This window comes from Medicago truncatula, chromosome 4 (genome assembly GCF_003473485.1).
Source record: "Medicago truncatula cultivar Jemalong A17 chromosome 4, MtrunA17r5.0-ANR, whole genome shotgun sequence".
Lineage (NCBI taxonomy): Eukaryota > Viridiplantae > Streptophyta > Magnoliopsida > Fabales > Fabaceae > Medicago > Medicago truncatula.
The window spans coordinates 45,353,161-45,370,657 of NC_053045.1; the positions used below are offsets into that span (position 1 = coordinate 45,353,161).

The 17,497-nt window shown below is 33.6% G+C and overlaps 2 protein-coding genes across 4 annotated transcripts; one reads left to right on the forward strand and one right to left on the reverse strand.

Annotated features, from left to right (window-relative positions):
- The first annotated feature begins 2,138 nt into the window (after nt 1–2,138).
- On the forward strand, nt 2,139–5,656 carry LOC25493267 (tobamovirus multiplication protein 1). 2 transcript variants are annotated; one of them, XM_013601731.3, is made up of 12 exons: nt 2,139–2,240; nt 2,469–2,633; nt 2,817–2,907; nt 3,727–3,779; nt 3,943–4,035; nt 4,127–4,198; nt 4,304–4,376; nt 4,661–4,706; nt 4,789–4,852; nt 5,047–5,100; nt 5,183–5,260; nt 5,375–5,656. In XM_013601731.3, the coding sequence occupies exons 1-12, from the start codon at nt 2,154–2,156 to the stop codon at nt 5,465–5,467; spliced, it is 969 nt and encodes a 322-aa protein (XP_013457185.2). In that variant the 5' UTR covers nt 2,139–2,153; the 3' UTR covers nt 5,468–5,656. The 2 variants fall into 2 exon arrangements, with proteins under 2 accessions (XP_013457185.2, XP_024638610.1); XM_024782842.2 differs by having other exon boundaries at nt 2,234–2,371.
- Nucleotides 5,657–7,673: 2,017 nt separating this feature from the next.
- Nucleotides 7,674–16,552, reverse strand: LOC25493268 (calmodulin-binding transcription activator 2). Of its 2 annotated transcripts, none has more exons than XM_013601734.3 (13): nt 16,291–16,552; nt 15,013–15,132; nt 14,415–14,530; nt 14,157–14,245; nt 13,820–13,862; nt 12,654–12,831; nt 12,387–12,512; nt 12,028–12,239; nt 10,763–11,206; nt 9,688–10,379; nt 8,655–9,243; nt 8,129–8,455; nt 7,674–8,040 (listed from the first exon to the last, which is right to left on the reverse strand). In XM_013601734.3, the coding sequence occupies exons 1-13, from the start codon at nt 16,328–16,330 to the stop codon at nt 7,924–7,926; spliced, it is 3,093 nt and encodes a 1,030-aa protein (XP_013457188.1). In that variant the 5' UTR covers nt 16,331–16,552; the 3' UTR covers nt 7,674–7,923. The 2 variants fall into 2 exon arrangements, with proteins under 2 accessions (XP_013457188.1, XP_013457187.1); XM_013601733.3 differs by having other exon boundaries at nt 7,674–8,037; nt 16,291–16,551.
- Nucleotides 16,553–17,497: the final 945 nt, after the last annotated feature.

Genomic DNA, 17,497 nt, shown 5'->3' on the forward strand with positions numbered 1-17,497 from the left:
AAATAGATACACAGACACGTTAGCACCCGTCTGTCTGCTAGTGTTTATTAAGAAATTAAGAACATTTAGAAATAAACTCTCAAAAACGACTCATTCATCAAGAATCTTTCACAATTCAATAATAAATCTTCCTCACTTCCACCACCAATCACCCTTAGCACTGCCGCCTCTGCCATCACAAAAGAACACCCGATGAATTCGATGAATGGTCCAAAATTCAATACTCAAGCTCGAGGAATAAACACTGCATCTTCCCGTCATTTGCCGGTGACGGTTGAATGGGAGCTAAGTTTCACACAACTGTCTCCTAATTACATTCCCTGTGCGATTTCAATGGCGTACTCCGTACTACCTCATCAATAATCCTAGCAACAATACTCTCACTGAGACAGTAATTAATGTAAATTAGAGGGATCTTTACGAATCAAAACGTTGTGGATTACATAATTAGAAGAGAATACAATACCGACAAAAGTGGGGCTATGATAGGGTCTTCTTCTCTATTTGAGGTATAGGTATACTCAATGTTACTTCACAATTTATTATATGAATGAAATTTACATTTGCTACAAATCAAACTTAACTTAATACAGGTACTTAGTAACTTAAAACTAAATACGCAAACAATAAACTGGTTCATTGAAAATAAAAACGAATATAAGAAAACCATAGGAAACTGAAAAGAAAAGAAAAACTACTTGTCTAAGAATCAGAAAACTTGGTGATTAAATAAATATGAAAATAAATCGATTCCATATCTGCCATAACAAAATGCTTAACAACACCAACACCATCAATCTTGCAATTGTCAATGTTTGATATATTGTCCCAGATATTAATCAGAGTAACAATGTTGAATTAACTTGGGGTGGGGTGCAATTAGGGACGAACCCACTTGTTACAATATATGGGGCCCTCACTTAGTTAAGAATTTTTTTCTTCAAATATATATCTTCAATGAATTTGAAAAAAAAATATTCAAACCACATCATTAGTCATTACCATTGGACACTTGTTGTTTTCACAATCCATGTTTCCTATAAATACTTGGAGATAACCAAAAAATTCAGCGGTAATTAATTACCGTCGATTTTCTAATTATAAGCCTAGTTAACTATCGTGGAGATGTTTTTGATCATTTCTATGCGTTTCTAGAAAAGCAATTGTCTTAGCTTCTTTAATAGATTTGAAAGAAAAATCCAAAACTATAGGAACAGAGAAACAAAAACTAAGAATGGAGAAGATTCAGCAAATAGATTCATTTTAATGTTACAAAGGATCCTATTGAACAACCATGTCTTCAATTTAGGATTACAGAACTTACTTTCAAGTTTTCCCCAAATTTGAAGTAGGGTTTATCGGTAAATGGGAAATCCGAAAATACCAGAGAAATAGATGGATTTTGTGTGGAAGAAGAAGAGGAGGACTAGATTTTTTGACATGAATTTAGAACCTTCTAATGTAAAGCATGTCATTTTACGACTAAACCGAAAAATAAGGTTTACGAATAAAATATTTTGACAATATGTTGGCATGAATATGAATATTTTGTACGATATATAAAGTTAGTGAGAACTATTTAACCACTTTTTATTGTTAATGAAGTTTTTTTTTTTTTTACAAATTTCTTATTGAAGTTATTAAGTCCTTGATAGAAACTTTTATTAAACCTTATTACTCCTTCCGTTTCTTAAAATGAATGTCACTTTAGTAAAAAAAAATTGTTTTAAAATGAATGTCATTTTACATTTTTAATACAACTTTAATTTTTTTCTTCCAACTTTACCCTCAATAAATATTCAAATTTTTCTTTCACATAATTTTTAATGCAACTTTAAATTTGTCTTTTTCTTATAAAGTAAGGGCAGTTTAGTAAAAGTGTTATGTCTAATGATTATTTCATTTCATTCCGCAATTGGCTAAATCAACACTCATTTTAAAAGAGAGGGGGTAGTATACTACTATTAGGGATGTTCTTATCGATCATAAAAAGTGACTCCTGATGAAATAAATATAATTTTGTTTTTAGGGAAAAGGAAATAGAAATTTGTTTATTACAAAGAGGAAGAAAGGGTCAACTATGAAACATTTTTTTGTATGAAAAAATTAGAAAGTGTTAAATATTAACACGTGCACTAATTGATAGGAGGAGTATGATAAAGTCAATTCAAAACACAAAACACAACTCAACATACAAACCAAATCAATCAATCACCATCACCATCACCATCACCATCACCGTACGTACTCAATCCCCAAAGTATATCATATCATATTCATGTCCTTTGCACAACATTATTATTAGAATATGCCACGATGTCACACGTGTTTAACAACACACCTACGTGTATGACGTGAAATCTCGCCACGTGTATACCTACAAACTTCCCATGTTTCTCTTGTCTTTGTTTTTGCTCGGTTCTGTTCTTCTTCTTCTTCTTGTTTGAGATTCTTTCTTTGTTATTCAGGTTTCAATTTCAATGGCATTTTCACTAAGGACCAAAACCTTTACGTTTATAGAAGGAGAGGCTCCAACTCAGTGGTGGAATGATATTGATGATTCAGATCAATGGCAGAGAGGCATTTACTATACCCTATGCGCCGCTTATGCAACGGTTTCTTTTATTGCCCTTGTATGTCTTTTTCTTGCAAAATCTTAGATCAATTATTCCATTTTTTGTCTATGATGAGGATTCTTGTTTTTTCACCACCCTTTTGATGCTGACATAGAGATCTCAGGAACCATTTGTTATGAATGTTTCCAAAGCAAATTTTACTAAGGGAATCGATAATCATACTTTTTTTTTTGTGTTCAGATACAATTGGTGCGGATTCAAATGAGGGTACCTGAATATGGGTGGACAACACAAAAGGTTTTTCACTTGATGAATTTTCTTGTCAATGGAGGTAAAGAGTTATGAATCATCTATTCTATTATTATAAGTAGCTCTATTAGTTTTTTTAAGTAATCAAACTAACCCAACAAAATTGGTACTGGGAAAAGTCGAACCTAAGACCCTTGAAGGAGCACACTTGAAGGTCCCAAGCCAACACTATCAGACCACCCAAGTGAGTCTAGATTGCCTAGAGTAACAAGAGAGTAATGGTTGAGAACCACTAGAGGTCTCCTTCCAAAACCTTTAAGTCATTTGATATTAAACTCACACTTGAACCAAACAATATATCCCCCCTTAAGTGTGGGTCTCCTACATCTTAAACTTCCACCATCGTTACAACTAACAGAACACACCACTGGACTATACCGCTAAGCTTTGATACAAGGATTTAATACACCATGATCCACTACCACTCCCCCAACAAATTGGGGGACCAGTGCTCTTACTCCAATTGTTGGTGGAGTTCCGGCGAGCATCAGGAGTAGCAACTGACTAATGATAGAGGACCACCAAGAGATTGGGACATTACATTTCCTCCTAAACCTTAAGACATTGAGATTATATGTTTTCTCTCTTATATATTCAGCATTGAACTTGTTCATAGTTGGTGTGAGATTACTATTCACGCTTGATTTATATTGATTTAATTTGTATATTGTAACTGCCTCTAACCACCCATCATCAGTTTGACGTTACATTAATTGTGAAGATATTTTAAGAACTAGCCTAACGAATTAGTAGCATGATAGTATGTGATTTGATTCAATGTATTTGTAAAAGTTTTACATAGCACTTAATCTCTATATTTATTCATTTATTACATTTGCAGTGAGGGCTGTTCTTTTTGGTTTGTACAAAAGTGTTTTCGCAATTAGACCAAAGGTATTCTCCTATTCTCATATCTAAAATAAGAAGTCAGTTCATAAAGAAATACATAGATTCAATGATAACATTCATATTTAAAACTTTTTTCCCATTTTCTATTCATCTTTACCTTATTTTCCAATCATGTTCTCACCTGTTATGTTATCATATCATGTTATAGGTATTTGAGCAGGTGCTAATGGAAGTTCCCGGTCTTCTATTTTTCTCTACTTATACATTGCTTGTCTTATTTTGGGCCGAGATATATCACCAGGTACATCAACTTTCTTTTAATAGGGTTCAAATAACAAAAAATATTTTTGCTTCAAATTATATTCAATTTATGTGCCTCAAATGTATTTCAGGCTAGAAGTGAACCTGCACAGAAACTCAGGCCTGCTTATTTTTCAATAAATGGAGTTGTTTACCTCATACAGGTAAGCATACATAGTTGATTTTCTTAAACACCTCTAGTCCTTTAAAAGTTAATTAATTTAATGAAAATGCATCTTTCTCATATTTTTCTCATCTGACATTTATAGATTTGCATCTGGATTTACATGACTGCAAGCAAAACTGTCGCTGGCATTGAAGCTGCTAAACTCTTCCTTGCAGGTTATTTCTACTAACATTGTTTTAGTTAGTGATTTTTTACACAGAATTTATTCCATGTGGACTTGGCACGGTTTAGTGCATATTTTTTGTTGAAGTTTCAAACTGTAGTTTTTGTCAAAAATCGTGGTAACCGTGATTCTGTCAAATGTGTCAATCCAAACATGTGTTTAGAAGATCAAAGATCTCTGTCGATACTATATTTATCATGAAGGATACTGAACTTTTTTTATGTATATATAGTATTTGTACAGGACTGTGAACTTTGTTATAATGTTGTTTTGCAGTTATATCATTTTGTGCTGCTCTTGGATTTTTGTTGTATGGTGGAAGGTATATAGTATACTGTTACCTTTCAAATGGCACCATTCTTGTTTTGTCAATTTAGCACTAACCTGCTCATATAATGATGTAGGTTGTTTTTCCTTTTGAGGCGCTTCCCCATCGAGTCTAGAGGTCGTCAAAAGAAGCTTTATGAGGTTAGTATCTGACCATGTAGTTCCGCAGGTCTTTTATTATAAGCAAAAGTAACTAATATCATATTTATCAAGAAATTTCGGTAAGTGTAATTAACCATATTGACATTGTAAAAACAAGTGCATATGTTCCAAGTGTAACATTGTAGGAGTACTTAATCGATAAAATTGATACCTATTTTTTTCCATCTTGGCAGGTTGGGTCAGTTACAAGTATTTGCTGCACATGTTTCTTGATAAGATGTGTTTTGGTGAGTTCCTTTCCTTTTGAAACTATGTATTGCATGTATATATGAAGTTATTTTTTTTGACAAGATATTGGTTTCTATGTAGCTTGCTATTTCTGCATTTGATCAGGAAGCAGATCTTGATGTTTTGTCCCATCCCATGCTTAACTTAGTGTATTATTTGGTAAGTTTCAAAGTCTTTCAACATTTCTCATATTGCATTTGGTTGAAAAATGATTTGAAATGTATTGTTATTTAAATGGAATGGTTTTGCTTTGTTGATTATTTTGTGGTGCAGTTGGTGGAGATTGTTCCGTCAGCGTTGGTGTTGTTCATTCTGCGAAAGCTTCCGCCAAAGCGAGTTTCAGATCAGTATCACCCCATTAGATAGTTTGTGTATTCCAAATTCTCTCGGCGATTTTCAACAATCTGTTCCACAATCGTTTCATTACTGTATTGTATATTCGTAATTTTATTTTATTGATTTGTTTACTAGTCCTACATGTCTTTTAAGATGTTATTTTGCACAAATTGAGAGATGGTTTTGTTATTGTCTAAAAAAGAAATGATTTTTTATTAATTTGCATTTTCAAATATGTCCTACTCCCTACGGTTCGTTATAGTGTATGTTAAAGTATAAATGAGATTTTAGATTGACTTTTTCACTATTTCAATTATAACCTTGAACAAATTTTCTATAATAATGTTATATTGTTTTTTTTAAGTGAATTATGTTATATTATTAATGTCATTAAAAAAAATTCATATTATATTTGATATACTATTTGTGTCACTAAAAAAGATAAACTATGAACTCCACAAACATCTAATCTAATCCCTATACATTTAATCAAATTTCATAAAAACACCGTTTATAATTCGTAAGCGTATTGCAATAAAGAACAAAATTGAGATAAATACAACTTATCTCATTTGTTTTAAATTTTGAATTTGAATTATGATAAAATTAACTCTAAAAGGATAATTAAAAAAAAAACATTTTAAATGAATGACGATACTCAGACCATTTTTACAATACAAATGTTAGAAAATCATAATTTAAATTTATCGATCAAGTCTTCTCATCATAGATTTGATTCTTCACAGACTCAACAATTTACAGAGAAAAATGAAAATACAGGACTAATATTAATCAACATCTACCACTTATTTTGGGGTAAATTTGGAGTACCTTCCACAAAAAGTTAAAGAATAGTATATCCTTAGATATTGGAACACGTTATTTTTAAAGAGATGGTCTCTCACAAGAGTTACGACATACTCCTATACACCAAGAGTACCGATCCTCGTTACCCTAGAACAAAATGAGAAGTAGCTCACTAACTTCTAGGAGAGACATAATTGACTGCACACCATCCACGAAATTTAAGGAACCTATGAGTGATATATTCTCCGGAACGACGTTTTTCTATATGCTTGTCCAATCTTTTACTTTGAAGCAATAGAGTTTTCAAGAAGGTTTATATCATTCTCACCTAAGAGTAGTGCTACTATGAGCATCTTCAATGGAGGTTCCTTACTTAACAATGACTACTCCCCGTTAAGGACCCCTATTGGAGGAAGAAAATGAGTCTCTATTAAGCAACGAGCAACTATATAAGGACCCTCCCTCTTCTAGGCAACTAACGGACCCCACGTGTAAAAGAAGTAATAAAATATGTATTGGTTGATCCCACTTGCAAAAGAAGTAATAAATTATTTTTGGGTAATGATGTAAAATTAGTGGACCTATTTAAGTATATTTTTTTTATTGAAGTCATCATTAGTATATTGTCATTGGAGTCATTGAGTCCTTAAGTACTTTCATTAAAAAATTATAAATAAGTGACGTGCACATGTGGGATCTATTTAAGAAGTCCCTATTAATGGACTACCATTGTGGATGCTCCAGCACTCTCTTTTAAACACCTTCTCTAATACTCACTCTTTTATTGGTTTAAATCATTGCGAGTCTACACTTTGAAAATAGAACTCACAAATTGGTAAGATGTACATGGATTCTATCCAATAAAAGAGTGAGTGTTAGAGAGTGTTACTATCCACACAATGAAAGGTACACAGGTGGAGTCCCCTTAAATTAATGTTTTGGATGTGTAAGTGCTCATAAATACTCAATTATTATCACCTTAATGGTACTAAGGTGGAATCCCTTTATAATGTGTACTTATATATACTCTATGTTTCAAAATACTCTATGTTTCAAAATGACTGTCCCATTTAAAGAAAAAATTTGTTTTAAAATGAATGTTATTTACACTTTTCAATGTAAGATAATTTTTATTCTTCAAATAGTGCCCTCTAGTGTGCACACTTCCAAAACATCATATTCCATATCTATTGACAACATCGTCACATTTTGCAGTCTGCGTCCGAAAATCTTAAAAACATTCATTTTAAATTAGAGGGATTACTAAAAACATTAGTAATGGAATTTCACATTTCTATCAAGAAATGGAGAGATCCTTCGTTCCTTACCCCTGTATTACCGCACCATAACAGTAACATAAGCTATTTCGATGGTATCTAAAGATCTAAACAGTTAAGACGTAAAGCAAAACTGGAATTAAACAAGACTATGAATAAAAAATTGGTATATTAATTAATAGCTAAAAGTATATTCAAACCCTATGTTATATAAATATCAAAATATATAAAAAGAAAAACCAAATCTTGTCTAGATTTCAGCATTTGAACTGTCAAAACTGAATGGATATTCTACTTTTCACAATCTATTTATACCCAACCTACGATCCAAGCAAAAAAAAAAAAAAAAAACTGACGGGCCGTCTATTAACAGGAGAGGAAAGAAGTAGCCACCACAAAGGATCAATCAAATGACATAGGTACAAAGTTGTCATCATTAAAAAGCATTTGAATGTCAACCAAATCCTCCACACCATCAGCTGCCTCTTCCGAACTTATCGAACTCAGATTACATGTCTGCTATAAGATGACCAAAGAAAATATCAATCATTAAGCAAAAAATATTCGTTAAGCATAGGCATAGGAAAAAAGACATTTTAGAAAATACCTTGGTTTGACGGTAATCGTCCACTACATTTAGCAGACGCCTGTATTGGGCCCGAGCTTCTGGATACTGAACCATGGACTTAACCCTTAAAAGGGCCTTTTGAAACTTTTGTTCACTCTGTTTCCTCCCTTCCTTGAGAAAATCATAGTCATCCTCCTTTTCGGGAAGGCTGGTTGGTTGGTTGGGGACCTTATTAATGGCATCTGATCGAAATCCACGTAAACCACTGCCCTTACGCCTCCACCGTAATATAACCTTCTCCAGGATTCCCACGGACCAAATGATTGGTTTGTACTTCTTTCTTACCTGGTGACCTCTTACATGGGCCTTTAACATCATGGATTTCAAGTCAGTAGAAGGATGTATCAAATGTATAAGGACACAATTAATGATAAAAGGAAGAAGAAAAAGAAAAGTTATATCAATGGGTGTACTCAGTCCCCAGCCTTCTATGGCAATTGGGCTGGAAAGCACAGACATACATAAAATAAACAGACAATCTAAGAAAAAGAGCAGCTGGATGAACCTGGATTTTGACAACTCTTTGACGAATGAACAAGAATTCTTTTCTCTTTGTCCAGCCACGGAACTTTTTCTGTATTTGTACTGCAGCAGCATTGGCTGAACCCTCCCCATGTCCAGATTTGGATGCCTTAGAAGCTAGAAGCGAAAGAGCTTGCTGATCTGACAATCCAAACTCCTCACCATCCTCTTCATACTGAGCTAGCTGCTTTCTTTGAAATGATTGCATTCTAAATACTTGATGTATTCTATCAGCGGCTTGTGTAGCATTACGGACAGCATCAAGAGAATCCTTAAGGCATATAGCATCTTGCATATCTCCCCAGTGCACAGGCGTTGCAATTCGTTCTGAAATCGTCTGTACTGCTTTCATCCCTAAAGTTTCTTTTGTGCCATCTTTATTCACATCATCCATTGTGAGTGATTCAAGGTGGCTAGTTAATAATGACTCGGCAAGAAAACCTGAAATTCCTTTCTGGCCATCACCAGAAGCAAGATCTGCAGGCGTTCTTCCTGAAGGGAATGCTGGACATGGATCTGTCAACGCTCCAGCAGCTGCACCCATGGAGACAAGGAGAGCAACCGTTCTCTCTCTGAGCATATAATGATTAATTAGCATTAAGAACCACTTCATGATATATATTAAATGGACATTACATGACAGTTTCGAAAAGCAATGCTCTTAATAACGCTGAAGGCTTCATAAGATATAGATAGAATAATCAAACCTGACTTTAGTACACCAATGTAATTTTTCCAAAAATAATTTTGAACTATTTACATTCACATGCATGAAAAAGCCACGGTGAACTAGGCATCAAAATAGTATGTATGTGTTATGCATATTTCTGTAAGTGTGATTAACAAACACGCCAATGGATGGAATTTTCATATCCCCTAATGGTTTCATAAGCAATCAAATTCAAAATTTCCAAAATATGGAGATGGGCAGTGTAGCAAAGTAAGTTTCAATCAAAAAATAGTTGCAACGTGCAAAATCTACTCAAAACAATAAAGAAAATATATTAGGTCTGTACCTGCCACATGATGCAGCCCAGTGTAGAGCCGTCCATCCATTCACATCACGGAAGTTGATATTAACTCCAGAAGTTACAATTGGTGCTATGGCCCAATCATAACCAAGAGCAGCAACTAAATGTAGTACACCTTGCCCATCTTTACCAAACACATGAGGCCCTTTACCAGTTTCAGTTACTTTGTGAAGAAGCCATGAGTACAGCTTCTCCTTAACCTGCCTATGAAAGATATGTGCCTTCAACCTGTGTTTTGAAATATCCATCTCTCCAGTTGGCTCTTCATTACACGAATATTCATCTTTCTCTTTTAGTGAAATAAGCTTATGAATCATGTTACTTTTCTCCATATCAACCTCAAGAACTTGATCTGAAAGATGCACTGAATCCAAAGTAAGTAACTCCTCCAGATGCAAATGATGTCGCATTTCAGTTGAGTTGTTAAAAAAATCTGCCAAATCTACATTTCTGGTAAAGCCCTCTTTGTACTCAAATTCCTGAACTTCACTACAAGCAAATCTATTGGAGAAGGTTACGTAGAAAGGAACCCGTCCAATCTCATGAGGTGGAGCTTGACAGCTCAGAATTCCATTAGCTAAAATCGTAGCTGGAACTTCCACTTCCCCAAACATACAGGACCAGTTACACGTTGTCACCTCTGGTCTACTATTCACAAATGTTCCAATAATCAACACCTGTATGGTTTTGAAAAAGAGCAAGAGCATTAATCATATATAAAATTCTAAAGCAAACAGTGAAATCATCAGGATACATCATGAAATACAAAATAATTATAGAAGACGGAAGAAGTTCAAATATGAAAGAATAGAAAAATACATGCATCTGACCAGAACAAGAGTTGATAAATAAACAGAGTATCATCTTAGATTCACGCAATTATATAACTTTTAGGCAACAATTTATTGTTCTGTCGTTTGTTCTTTTATTGGATATGCTGAGAATAAGTAATTTTTAGGCAAGCATTTATTGTTCTGGATATTTCTTATGTATGATACATTCAAGTATTCTTTAGATATTTACGGTAATCAAGTATTCTTTAGATATTTACGGTAAGTACCTCAATTTCTGAATCAGCATAAGCCCATTTAGGTGAAAAGTCATGTATGCTAAACAGCTGGTCTTGAGATAGAGACAGGTCCAATGAGGTATCATCTATCACATTTCCACATTCATCCGTGCCCCATGAAATATCAGGGGAAGACTGCATGTGCAGATCATCCACTGATGCAAATTCTTTAATCCATTTAGAGAAGCTGTCAACCTTCGTCAGGCTCTCTTTAGCATTCATAGAAGCATGCTCCGTGTGCAAGTTTTGATGCACAGACTGCTCTTTTGGCTCAAAATCAAAAGAAAATAGGTCAGGATCAATTTCTGGACTTGCATAACCAGTTTCTTTACCCAAACCCAGTAGTTCAGCGGAATAGTTAGATTCAAATTCCATGCTTAACGACTGAGTAAAGCTCCACTTTGGAAATCCGCCCGCATTTTCTTCAAAAGGGTTCTAGAACAACAATTCAAATAACAAAATGGAAATAGTTATTTATTATTGTTGAATTTCAAAAACTGATGTAGGTAGACCAAATATAAAATTGAAACAAGGTCAGTGCACTGACTGACAGCCCCCACTCCTACCAAGATGTTTGGCAATAGTTCATACTCAGTCAACAGGTCAGAAAAGATACATTAGGATCACGATCAAATAAAAAAAAAAAGTTAACAATAAAATGGTAAGATAAACCTTACTATGTCTTATAGCATTTCTATAATTTTAAAATCAACTCAAAACATTCAGTACTAGTACTCTACACATGTATAATACTGATATAACCAACCAACTTGGGTTGGCCTGGTGGTGTTGGCTTGGGACCTTTGGAGTATGCTCCTCTCAAGGTCTCAGGTTCGATTCCCCTGGTGCCAATTTCAATGGGCTAATCCATATAGAGATTTGCTCTGGCTTTAAATGGGGCCCCCAGATGTGGACGGCGGAATTAGACCTCTTGGACTAATCAGTCCATGGACCGGATTCCGAGTTTTCAAAAAAAAAAAAACGTATATTACTGATATACACTGATTCACAATTCAGTTACTTTGAAAATTATTAGTACAAATGGGCCAATGACTAACTTCATTGAAAGGGAGTATCCATATTCCCAGGCTACTTCAACAGCCCAATAAATCTCAAGTGCAATCCGAACTTAAAATATCAGATCTCAGATTCAATAGATCATCTTACACATTACATAGTCGACATCTAAAACATCTTATAAATTTGATATCAAGCAATAACTCCCTCAATCGAAAGATATCACTAGCAGTAAGTACCTGCCAATTTGATTGTAGAGACTGTGAGCCACTTCCTTCATTGAAGACAGACATTGAACTTGATGGAAAAGAATAGGATGATACAGGGGAAGGATCGGTATGCGTTCCTGAAGATTTATCCATGACATTGTCCCAGGACCCTATGTCGAGTGCTCTCTGACCCTCGTTTGAATTGAATTTACCCCCCTGAACAAGTGGGAGGTAATTTGATCCTGAAATCAATAGGCCACAACAAAATTAAAATGCAAAATCCTAGAATGACTTGAGGCATCGTTAAATATTAAATGTTCAATAGAAGTTACAAAATCATTATCTAGCACAAAAAATATATTTGAGAAAGAAAAAAAAAGGATAGTAACCTGAAAAGGGGTGCATAAGATTTGGACCATTTGAATGAGCACCAATCTTATCCGTCTGTGGACCATTTCCCGGATTATGCAACTCATGAAAGGTGCGAAACACTGAGCTTGCTTGGTGAATATCCTCTGGGAAGAAATTCATTTAAATCTTTTAGCAGTGCCCAAATGAACCAAACTATTAAGTAATTACATGTTCCATAAGAAAATATATGTTGCAATAGTGAACAGAGATATTCAAAGCCTTGGCATATTAAATCAGATTATAACCTGAATCAGCATCTTCACATAAAGAAGTTAAAGTGCTTGTTGGGCTCATGGAATCCATATTTCTTGAACGCATGTTACCGTAATTTGCAGGAAAGCCAGATGACGTAGAACTGCCCTTTTGGGAATCTGATGTAACCTCCTTAGTATCTGTACTTATGCCTACATTGCTCTTGTTAACCTGAAAGATGAACAACCCATAAAACATCTATTAAAAAGTCATCAAACAAGCAAGTATCCAAAATTAGCCTCACAAGTTTTCTTCCTGTTTTCAAGAAAATTATCATAGAAATGGCCTTTAGTATCTTAAAAAGGATTATGTGGTTAACTCAGTATCATCAATTTGGGATTTTCATTGAGAGCAAAAACAGTATTATAGTGTAAGAGATGAGTGATGAGAGGAGTGAGGATGAACACCACGAATCAATTAGTTTTAGTGAGGGATAACGAATAAGAGCAAAAACTGTGTCTTCGCCCTAAATATTAAGGCATTAGATACACAAGATAACAATGGGCAATGGATCCAATTGGTAGCCACAAAAATTAGCATGGTGGATAGGGCAATTACCTACTCAATGAATACAGAGACGGATAATTACCAGAAAATTTTAGTGGATAGTACCCCTCACACATTTATTTATATATTAGTATTAAATAAATAAAAGGTTGACTCTTATCAAATTCAACTTGCTTAGTCAATAACCAGTTGGATAGAATTCGAATATAGCATTACTTTATAAGTTAATCAATTCAATTCGTTTTTTCTCTAATTTCACTGTTACTTTGATGAAGAAACTCAATATACTGATTTGGCTTGAGTAACTAGATCCCGCACATTCACAGATTAAATTAAAAGTACAAATTAACAAACCAAGTTAGTATGCTTGCCTTTGCTTAGTGCTTCAGGAAAAAAAATACTTGCCTTACTTAAGTGAGGTGTGACATGACAACTCAGATTGATGATATTTTATATATTATAGTCATACTTTCCAACACTAATTTCATCAAACAATGTTATATAAGAAATTAATTAAAAAAAATACATTAACATGCTATTAAGGATAACAATGTTTTCTAAAGTCTAAATATAAACCAACACGTGAGAAAGAAAAAACACAAAAATACCACCAGAAATTACAAGTGTGAAATAAACAAAAGAACAAAATTACCTTAACATCCAAGTAGTGGACAAATACTATATCCATCATATCCCTGCAGTAAAAAGATAATTCAGAACACCATATGCTGATTAATTTCAAGAAAAATAAAAAATATTTAAGCAAAACTTTTATTGGAAACCTGAAAATTTGCTTGCAGGAAAACAGTTAAAATTAAAATGATAGATTCAAATAATAAATAGTTTTTGTAATTGACAACTAAAAATGAACTAATTCAGTACTTTGAAGCTCGGCATGCAACTGCCATGTGGAATGTTGATGTACTATGATTTAAAGACACTATTCATTACACAAAATATTAAGAAGTAAAATAGATCATTATACTCACGGTTCAAGCCTCCAATAACTTCGCCTCTGGAAATTTTCATTATCTTCTCCATGGGCGTAGTAGCAGTGTATCTTATCGCTACCTTCCACCTATGTTTGAAAGATATCACAATCACAGCAAATCATTATTTTAAAGTAGAAAAACTTATTTTCCAATTAGAGAAGATTGGCTGAAATAATGTGAGCTATCCTGTGTCTCTCTCTCATGCAAAGCATTAATTAACCACAGAATCAAAACCGAATTAAATTACATTGTTACCTTCAACTTCTCATGAGCTTCCTTCACAGTTTTTCCATCGTTCTTCTTTCGCCAATTGTATCCATCCCTTCTAAAGTGCCTCAAAATTTTCCGATTGAAAAGAAAAAGCGATCCACCTGAAATCATCAAATACATGTCAAAAAGTAGTTTGTGAACATGAAGTGACAATGAAAGTAAAAAAAAAAAAAATGAAATGAAGTTAACTGTGAAGCAAAACTTTAGCATGAATAAAAGATTACTAGCGGGGCCCTACAAACTACAGAGAAGATTTTCTGCTAGAGTCGTGTGCCTCGAAGTGCTCGTATTCTTTAATAGAAAAAATATAAACAGAATGTATTTTATTTCAGACAATGAACAGTTAGAAATCTCCACAGAATCACAAGGAGCCAACAATTATAAGAATTCAGCTGAATCTAAACAGGAGGACGGCCAATTTCAGTCATCGTGTTTGGCATCTAGAAGGTTGTCAGGAGAAAATCAGAAATACCCAATTGCTACAAACAATTCATAGAGGACTCTTGATTTTAAGCTTCTTAAGCAATTCTGACAGATATATGGAAAAGACTCAAAAAGGTCGTACTAATAAACTAAACCATACTCGGTGGCCGGGTAGGCGGTTCTTTTGAGATTTCAAACATCTGATAGTTGCTGAGAATTCCTAATATCTCTGCAGGGCGTAACCATCGATGCTGTGCTTCAAACTGTAACTGCTTAAAATCTGCAGGATAAATAATTAAATGTAGAATGCATTTAGATATTCGACTACTGTATCCACATACACAGTCACAATTCACAACAATAGATACAAACTTAAAAAATGCAGCAATTTATTTTTGTTGCTAATTGGCAACGTAACTATAATCAAATACAAAGCAAACCACTACAAGCGCATATTGCAAAATCACATATATATTTCCAGACAATTAGCATATATTGAGAACAAAAACAGATTCATTGAAGTCAACTTGTAGTCCAAGCCATTTGCATTAACATATCCTAGTTTAATAGCCTTCAAAGTTGTCGCCAACTAAACCTAATCGATTCAACAGTAATTCAAAAGTCAAAACCCTAATCCTCTATAACAAACCAAAACTGATTTTCACAAAAAACTGATTTAAATCCGATATAATCGGTACAAGAATAATTGATTAACTCGGTTCCAATTTCGAAAATCACAAAACATACAATCAAAAATCCACAGAACCAAAGAAAGGCGAAATCAGTACGAGAATAATCAAATAAAATCAAAATTAGCAATAAAAAAACGTAGTCCATCGAAGTCAAATTCTAGTCCAAGGCTCTCACATTAACACCTTTTAACCTAAACACAATCAATAGCCTTCTTAATTGTCGCCGATTAAACCTAATTAAATCAACAAAGAATCTTAAAACCATAACCCTATAAAACAAACCAAAACTGATTTTCATTGACCCTGATTTAACCTAATTAAATCAACAACAAAGAATCTTGAAACTTTAAACAAACCGAAACTGATTTCCACAAAAACTGAATTGAATCGAATATTATCGATTAACACAGTTCCAGAACAGATTATTACAAAAACGAAATTGGTACGATAATAATCAAATGAAACATAACCAACTCAAGTCAAATTGTAGCCAAAGTCATTCACATTAAAATCTGATAGTAACCTAAACACAATCAATAACATTGTTCGTCGCCGTAATTCATTCAACAAAGTAATTGAAAACCCTAATTCTATAAAAACAAACGAAAGTAGATTTTCACAAAAACTGATAATATAATATAATCAAATTAACAGGAATCCAAAATCACAGAACAGAATAAAAAATTCACAGAGTGAAATCAAAGCAAAATGAGTACGATCAAAGTTAGTAAAAAAAAAAAACTGACCTAATCGAAGAGCCATTTCGGGAGAAGAACGCTCCGTCATAGTGAAGACTGAATAATGAGAGAAAGAAGAAAGAAAATAGAGAGATAAACGCGGAAAGGGAGGTGTGTGTATATATATATATATATATATATACAGTAGAATTACTACTACACCACCGTCTTTTTCGTTTGTTCTTTCCTTTTTTTTCTTTGAGTTAATTTCCCTCTTTCCAGTCAGCTTCTTTCTTCTCTGACACACTGACGTTGTGGATTGATTTGATTACTTATTGAATAAGACTTTTTCTGAGTTCACATGATAAACCAAACCTGAGTTCGTTGAATCAGATTACTCCCAAAATGACTTTCACTTTATCCAATCATGATTTGACACGTGGATAGCAGGTGGAGCCACCCATTTCTTTTAAAACACGTGCATCATTTCTTTTCTATAAATATCTTTTTAAAGGATCTTTAATAATAAAAAATTAATTGGTTCTTTTTTTTTTTTTCTTTTTCGACTTGATTAAGCTTCGAGAAACAGTAGGTTAGCGGCTAGAGCTCAAATAATTTAACTGTGGAGCAATAGGAGTGTTTGATGTTCGAACTTTGACCCTGCATATAAAATGCAATATTCATACTAACTGAGCTAACAAATTCTCTATTAAATTACATAATTAATACGATAAACTATTGTAAGAGTCGTGGTTATTACCAATTATTTTTTATTAAGCATATAATTTGGTCGTAATGAAGAGATTAATTTTTTTTTAACAAAGCAAAATGAAATATAATATAAACACCAGATAAGGTATATATCTAGCATAAGACATGTTAAAGTGAGACTCTCAGTGTTAATATAAAGTCATCAAAGCCAGAACGATAGCACTCATCAAAGCCAAAACGATAGCACGCATCAAAGCTGAAAAAATATATTTATCCAAATAAATTCATACAGTAAAGAGGGTGAGGCTACCCGTCACGATAATCAAAACCAAAAGTAAACAAGTTTGTCTTCAACCATCGAAGAGATTAATTTATCTATGTAAAAAAAATTATAAATGATTAAAAGTGAGTCTTTTCAGTCAAATGATTAAAAAAAAGTACACCAGATTGATACTATATCTTTCTCATTAGGGAAATGTTAACTAGTGCATCGGGGCATTAGTTAAGGATTATAAATGGTAATTTTTTTATGAAAGTTTGTGTAATCGGTGCATTAAAAATTGAA

Excerpts from the sequence above, each read along its gene's own strand:
- LOC25493267 (XM_013601731.3), top strand. The coding sequence starts at position 2,154 with ATGATAAAGTCAATTCAAAACACAAAACACAACTCAACATACAAACCA. Across the intron at positions 2,241-2,468 it reads CCATCACCATCACCATCACC|GTTTCAATTTCAATGGCATT; the intron begins GTACGTACTCAA and ends TTTGTTATTCAG. Across the intron at positions 4,199-4,303 it reads GAGTTGTTTACCTCATACAG|ATTTGCATCTGGATTTACAT; the intron begins GTAAGCATACAT and ends TGACATTTATAG.
- LOC25493268 (XM_013601734.3), bottom strand. The coding sequence starts at position 16,330 with ATGACGGAGCGTTCTTCTCCCGAAATGGCTCTTCGATTAG. Across the intron at positions 15,133-16,290 it reads CGAAATGGCTCTTCGATTAG|ATTTTAAGCAGTTACAGTTT; the intron begins GTCAGTTTTTTT and ends TTTATCCTGCAG. Across the intron at positions 13,863-14,156 it reads AGTTATTGGAGGCTTGAACC|GGATATGATGGATATAGTAT; the intron begins GTGAGTATAATG and ends TTTTTACTGCAG.